Source organism: Anomaloglossus baeobatrachus, chromosome 5, assembly GCF_048569485.1.
Source record: "Anomaloglossus baeobatrachus isolate aAnoBae1 chromosome 5, aAnoBae1.hap1, whole genome shotgun sequence".
Taxonomy (NCBI): domain Eukaryota; kingdom Metazoa; phylum Chordata; class Amphibia; order Anura; family Aromobatidae; genus Anomaloglossus; species Anomaloglossus baeobatrachus.
In genome coordinates this window covers 92,516,582-92,524,109 of record NC_134357.1, presented here as the reverse complement: position 1 = coordinate 92,524,109, position 7,528 = coordinate 92,516,582, and the positions used below count along the sequence as shown (strand labels likewise).

At 48.8% G+C, this 7,528-nt stretch overlaps 1 protein-coding gene across 1 annotated transcript in view; it reads right to left on the bottom strand.

Moving 5' to 3' along the window:
* Nucleotides 1–851: 851 nt before the first annotated feature.
* The window catches only part of DNTTIP2 (deoxynucleotidyltransferase terminal interacting protein 2), a 79,551-nt gene continuing 72,874 nt past the window's right edge, over nt 852–7,528 (bottom strand). Inside the window, exon 7 of the mRNA XM_075348711.1 lies at nt 852–3,692. Within this exon, the coding sequence (XP_075204826.1) occupies nt 3,599–3,692 (94 nt within the window). The 3' untranslated portion in view covers nt 852–3,598. The remainder of the gene's footprint in view (nt 3,693–7,528) is intronic.

Below are 7,528 nucleotides of genomic sequence, written 5' to 3'. Positions count from 1 at the left end.
GTGCAGGGCCATGTCCCTGAACGGCACTCCCGCTCCACATCCAGCAGGTTCAATGGGTCTGTGGATGGAGCCCGGCCTCAGGGCTTTGGGGCCGGTAAGATCCCACTTCCTCAGAGCCCCTCAGGGGGATGGGGAAGGAAAACAGCATGTGGGCTCCAGCCGCCGTACCAGCAATAGGTACCTCAACCTTACAAACCACCGGTGGGGTGAGAAGGGAGCATGCTGGGGGCCCCATATGGGCCCTCTTTTCTTCCATCCGATATAGTCAGCAGCTACTGCTGACTAAACAGTGGAGCTATGCGTGGATGTCTGACCTCCTTCGCACAAAGCCGAAAACTGGTGAGCCAGTGATCCCACTGGGGGTGTATAGCCAGAAGGGGAGGGGCCTTACACTTTTAAGTGTAATTGCTTTGTGTGGCCTCCGGAGGCAGTGCTATACACCCAATCGTCTGGGTCTCCCAATAGAGCGCCGAAGAAAAACCTCGTGATAGATTCCCCTTAAAACAGCCTTATGCCTCAGTGGTTAGTTACCAAGCATATCACACAAGGGCTTTCTATATACCTAAAGTGGTTGTATAATTTTACCTACATATTCTCCTTTAAACAAGCCACAATGGCTTACAAATAGAATTCACATCAAAAGTCCCAGCAATCAAAGTTTTCTCGAAATTAGTGCTTTTGGAAATTTTTCTCCATCCACCTTGTCCATTACAAGCTCTTAACAAGACACATTATGCATGACACCATACAGATACATTCTAATACTCTGTAACTAATAATAATGGCAGAGCGGCCATTCAGGAGTCGAGAAAAGCTGCTTGATAATCTTGATAGACAAGGACAACTCTGGAATAGGATTTTTTTTATTTATTTTGGATGACAATTGTACAATTTATTACATAAATATACTCGTGATGTGACTTAATAAGAGATATGACAGCATGGAAGGTGCACAGACCAATACAGGCAAACATGGGGGAGCCCAACCATCTAATCAAGTACCGTGCTCATAGATCTCCACTGTATACTTATCCCATAGGATCAGAAGCCACAAATTGTTGACACGTCACAAACCCGTTGTCCCGTACTGTTCACCATGTCTTAAAGCAGTGCTCAGAAACCCATTGATCACACTAAGACTGCGTCAGATGGCCAAAGATTCTACAAGAATCGAGCACATTATTTAAATGACGATGATGAATGGGCGAGTGGCATCTAAATTGCTGTGATTTTGTTCACTGACAGATTCTGTCAGTAAGGCCGGGGCCAAACGGGGCACTACTGCGATCCTCACAGGACACTCTGCTCACGCTGGCAGCACAGCAGGAGCAGAGTATCATGCAAGTGTCACTACAACTGAGGTACCATCCTGCGATCAGACCAGAGCTGCGGAGAGCGGGCCGGCACTGAGGAGGGGAGGTCCGGCGCTGCAAAGGCGAGGGATTTATCTCCCTCTCTCCTCCGTAGCCGGCTATTGCCATTCTCACTCTGCACTCGCAGTACACTAGTGTATTGCGAGTGCAGTGCAATTTTTCTCTCGCCCCATACACTTGAATGGGTGCGATAGAAACAAGGATCGCATTGCACAACTGCAGCATGCTGCGACTATTTTCTCGGTCTGATTAGGGCTGAGAAAATAATCACTCGTGGGTGCTGGCACATCCGATTTTCATGCAGTGTGTCTTATGCCTAAAAGAAAAGAGAAAAATCGGTCATCAGCACTGCCCCATTGAATAACATTGGTCTCTATGATAAATACTATCAGATAGCACTTGTCTGATTTATACGGTGGTGTGACCCTAGATCTTCCCTGACAATGTCTCTCCTCCTCAAGATGTCAAATGGGGCTCATTCGCATGTCTGTCCACATCGGTCTGATCCAGCACTGACATGTTGCAGTAAATTGAAGGCTTTATTGCAGCATAAGCACTTGGATGTTCCAGCTGTTGCAAGCCTTGGGAGGGCTGAAACGTCCAGGTGATTATGCTGCAATAAAGCCTTCAATTTACTGCAACAAGTGAGTGCTGGGATTTTTTTTTTCTTGATTTTGGACTTTATCCATGTGCACCACAACTCTGATGGAGAGCCGATCAGCTCTTGCATCTTAGTTAACGGACAGGCTGCGGTGTCGCCCGAACGTCACAGCCTTATAGAAATATATGAAGCGTCGTGCGGTTTGCCTCACAGGGGGCCTTCATCCATATCTCAAAGCCACAATAAACACGGAATCAAAAGCCTTATTTTTAGATGCCAATCTAATCAGCCCCTTAAGAAATATACATGATACAAGGCTACAATTTTTGCAGGTGACTTTAGTGGACTGTTCTTTAAAATTAGAAATATTTAGTTACTAGAGTCCAATAACAATCATCCCACTTGGTTATGTGGCCTCTGTGCCTGGGGATGTATATCTTAAAAAAACAACAAACAAACAAAAATACGTAATTACTTACCGGTAATGTGTTTTTACTGAACTCATGCACCCTTACATTGGGTCTGAACCCATGAGCACAGGAAGGACACAGTCGCATTCAGGCGCTCGCTGTTGCTCGGCTTATTTGTCCAGCATCCATGACGGCACCCTTACATTGTCGTGGTGCCGTCCAGGGTGCTGGAAAGATACGTAATTACTTACCGATAATGTGTTTTTACTGAACCCATGACGGCACCCTTACATTGTCGTGGTGCAGTCATGGGTGCTGGAAAAATATGTAGTTACTGGTAAGGTGTTTTTTCTGAACCAATGCGCACAGGCAGGATACAGTCGCATTCAGGCGCTCGCTGTTGCTCGGCTTATTTGTCCAGCATCCATAACGGCACCCTAACATTGTCGTGGTGCCGTCCAGGGTGCTGGAAAGATACTTAATTACTTACCGGTAATGTGTTTTTTCTGAACCCATGACGGCACCACGACAATGTAAGGGTGCAGTCATGGATTCTGGACAAATAAGCCGAGCAACAGTGAGCGCCTGAATGCGACTGTATCCTTCCTGTGCACGCGTCTGATCAGGGCAGGATCCTCCGGTCTATTTTCTTAATATAATTCTGATCCAGCGTCTTGTAAGACTCCAGGATTCACATAATTCTGCTTATATTTCTGACAACTCTGTGCGAAGATTATTTCAAGATCACAGGGTCTCAGCTCACAGACCCTCATTATTAAAAAAATCTTAATTACTTACTGGTAATGGGATTTTCAGGAGCCCATGACAGCACAACCTCTCTCTCAGGTGGTGCTGTCATGAGCGAAAGGGAAAATGTTTATATAGGTCTCAATTATTGTGAAGACTAAAACCCAGGCATTTTTTCTATAACCACACTGAAAAGGAGTGGTTTATTGAAGTTGAGGGACATGGAACGGATTCTTAGTCAATTGCTAGATTTAAATTTTACTTATTTGATCTGTTATATAAAAATAGGGTTTTCTCATATTTATAGCAAACCTAACAAAAATTAGGTCCAATATAACTTTTTCACAATGGGTGTAAAGTAGAGATTTCTTCTCGCAGTCTTTTGGTTTAGTTACAAGTGCGGTATATACACAACTAGCCGTCCATGACAGGGCAATGCGTGACCCGGACAGAAAGAAGGAAGGAAATTATGTCCGGAACTTTTTCTTCTTGCGAAACTTTTTGCCTTCTGCGCGGGCGGCCTTTTCTGCCATGATCTCCATGTACTTCTTTTTATTATTTCTAGAAGAAAAAAAAAAAAAGAAATTGTTAAATACATTGGCAGACAACCAGGCCAGATCAGCTTTTTTATTAATCATATAATAAATAAATAATAATTTACACCCTCAAGAGTAGTTTAGTTCCTGAATAATAAAAAATACATATTACATATACAGAATCACACACCACAAAACGTCTTTCAGACTCAGGCTTTGTCCATACATCAGTATTTTTATGCCTAAACCAGGATTGTCTCCTAAAACCAGACCGGTGTCAATCTTTCAATGACGTATTTTCTCTGTATGGTTCCACTCCTCATTTTGCCATACAAACACTGTTGCAAAAAAGAGAATTTTGTTTACTTACCGTAAATTCTTTTTCTTATAGTTCAGTCTTGGGAGACCCAGACCTTGGGTGTTTAGCTTCTGCCTCCGGAGGACACACAAAGTACTACACCTAAAAGTGTAGCTCCTCCCTCTGAGCTTATACACCCCCTGGTGAGCCAGTCCCAGCCAGTTTAGTGCAAAAGCTGAAGGAGAATAGCCACCCACAAGTAGAACAGAGCAAGCGCCGGAACAACCGGAGACTCTGTCCCATGACAACAGCCGGTGAAAACAAGCGGAACAAGGAAATTGCCAACAGGCAACAGGGAGGGTGCTGGGTCTCCCAAGACGGAACTATAAGAAAAAGAATTTACGGTAAGTAAACAAAATTCTCTTTCTTTATCGTTCCTTTGGCAGACCTAGACCTTGGGACGTTCCAAAGCAGTCCCTGGGTGGGAAATAAACAGAAAAACTAAGAAGTAGGCAGAATCTAACTTCACAAATGGGCGACCGCCGCCTGAAGGATGCGTCTGCCCAAGCTCGCATCTGCCGAAACATTAGCATGCACTTGGTAGTGCTTTGAGAAGGTATGCAGGCTAGTCCAAGTGGCAGCCTGACAGACTTGTTGAGCCGTAGCCTGGTGCCTAAAAGCCCAAGAGGCACCGACAGCTCTGGTCGAGCGTGCTTTGATCCCCGGCAGGGGAGGCGCCTGTGTACTCTGGTAGGCGTCCGAAATGGTCGATCTAATCCAACGGGCTAAGGTCGGCTTAGAAACAGGGAGGCCCTTGCGCCGACCTGTAGTTAGCACAAAAAAAAGAGGTGCACCGCCTAAGCGCAGCGGTGCGAGACACATAGATCCGGAAAGCACGATCCTGAGGTTCGTGGGAGCGAGCCACGTAAACAGGAACTTTGTTGTTGTGACGGGATGCCATTAGGTCCACGTCCGGAGTGCCCCATTTGCGGTAGATCGACTGAAATACTGCCGGGTGCAGGGACCACTCGCCACCGTCCACGCTTTGACGGCTGAGCTAATCTGCCTCCGAGTTGTCCACGCCTGGGATGTGGACTGCGGATATGGTGGACCTGGAGTCTTCCGCCCATTGAAGAATGCGTTGTACCTCCATCATCGCCAGGCGGCTGCGTGTCCCGCCTTGATGGTTGATGTAGGCAACTGCTGTCGCGTTGTCTGACTGGACTCGAATGTGCCTGCCCGCCAGCAGGTGGCGAAATGCTAGGAGAGCTAGAAGCACGGCTCTGGTTTCCAGCACATTGATTGAAAGGGCTGACTCGGACAGAGTCCAAGTGCCCTGTGCTCTGTGTTAGAGACATACCGCTCCCCAGCCGGATAGACTGGCATCCGTGGTGAGAATCACCCAGGACGGGGCCAGGAAGGAGCGCCCTTGGGACAGGGAGAGGGGCCGAAGCCACCACTGAAGAGAGCTCCTGGTCCGTGGCGACAGAGCCACTAACTTGTGTAAGGAGGAAGGCCGCTTGTCCCAACAGCGGAGAATGTCCAGCTGCAGGGGGCGCAGATGGAACTGGGCAAAGGGAACAACCTCCATGGACGCCACCATTAGACCCAGCACCTGCATCAGACGCCTGAGGGTATAACGGCGGGGCCTCAGGAGAGAGTGCACCGCCAACTGGAGTGACAGCTGTTTGTTTAAGGGCAACTTCACAAGTGCCGGCAAAGTCTCGAACTGCATGCCTAGGTACGTGATACTCTGGGTCGGAGACAGAGTGGATTTGGGAAGATTGACAAGCCACCCGAATTGGGCTAGAGTGGCGAGAGTGAGCGAAACACTCCGCTGACAGTCTGCGCTGGACGGAGCCTTGACTAGAAGGTCGTCCAGGTAAGGGAGCACTGCCAACCCCTGGAGGTGCAGAACCGCAATCACTGCGGCCATGAACTTGGTGAATACCCGCGGGGCCGTGGCTAACCCGAAGGGGAGAGCCACGAATTGGAAATGATCTTCTCCTATTGCAAAGCGTAGCCAACGCTGGTGTGAAACTGCGATTGGCACATGCAGATAGGCATCTTTGATGTCGATGGACGCCAGGAAATCCCCTTGGGTCATTGAGGCAATGACTGATCGCAGAGACTCCATGCGAAAGTGCCGCACCCGAACATGCTTGTTGAGAAGCTTGAGATCCAGGATGGGCCAGAAGGTACCGTCCTTTTTGGGAACTAGGAAGAGGTTTGAGTAAAAACCTCTGAACCGTTCCCAGGCGGGAATGGGACAATTACTCCGTTTGCCCGCAAGGCTGCCACGGCCTGTGAGAAGGCGGCGGCCTTGGAGCAGGGGGGAGTTGAGAGAAAAAAATCTGTTTGGCGGGCTGGAAGAGAATTCTATCCTGTAGCCGTGAGATGATATCTCTCACCCACTGATCGGAGACATGTTGAAACCAAGCGTCGCCAAAAAGTGGGAGAGCCTGCCACCGACTAAGGACGTTGCTGGAGCGGGCCGAGAGTCACGAGGAGGCTGCCTTAGTGGCAGGACCTCCTGCGGTCTTCTGTGGACGCGCTTTGGGGCGCCAGTTGGATTTCTGGTCCTTAGCTGACTTAGCGGACGAGGCGGAGGGCTTAGAGGACGACCAGTTGGAGGAACGAAAGGAGCGAAACCTTGATTGATTCCTACCCTGGGCGGGTTTCCTGGTCTTGGTTTGTGGCATGGAAGTACTCTTACCGCCAGTAGCTTCTTTAATAATTTCATCCAGCTGTTCACCGAACAGCCGGGAACCAGCAAAAGGGAGCCCAGCAAGGTACTTCTTTGAAGAAGCATCTGCCTTCCACTCTCGAAGCCACAAGATCCTGCGGATAACGAGGGAATTAGCCGAAGCCACCGCAGTGCGGTGAGAAGCCTCTAGCATGGCAGACATGGCATAAGATGAAAAAGCTGAAGCTTGAGAAGTTAAGGCAACCATCTCAGGCATAGATTCCCTGGTGAGGGAATGCATCTCCTCTAGAGAAGCAGAGATGGTTTTGAGAGCCCACACTGCTGCAAAAGTTGGGGAAAACGCGGCCCCCGCCGCTTCATACACTGATTTGGCCAGAAGGTCAATCTGACGGTCAGTGGCATCCCTAAGGGAAGTGCCATCAGCCACTGACACAACGGTCCGGGCTGAGAGCCTAGACACCGGAGGTCTACCTTTGGGGAGTGAGCCCACTCCTTGACCACCTCAGGTGGAAAGGGAAAACGATCATCAGAACCACGCTTTGGGAAGCGTTTGTCAGGACAGGCCCTGGGTTTGACACAGCGGTCTGAAAACTGGAGTGGTTAAAGAACACACTCTTTACTCTCTTAGGCGAGGTAAACTGGTGCTTTTCTGCCAGAGAGGGTTGCTCCTCTGATACTGGCAGTTTGAGATCCAGTACAGAATTAATGGAAGCAATCAAGTCACTAAGTTCTGAGTCACCCTCGGAAAGGTCAATGGGGCACATGGAGTTAGCCTCCGAGCCCCCTGTAAAGGCATCCTCCTCATCTTGCGAGTCAGCTCTTGAATCAGAACCGCGGGATGAGGAGGGAGGGGAAA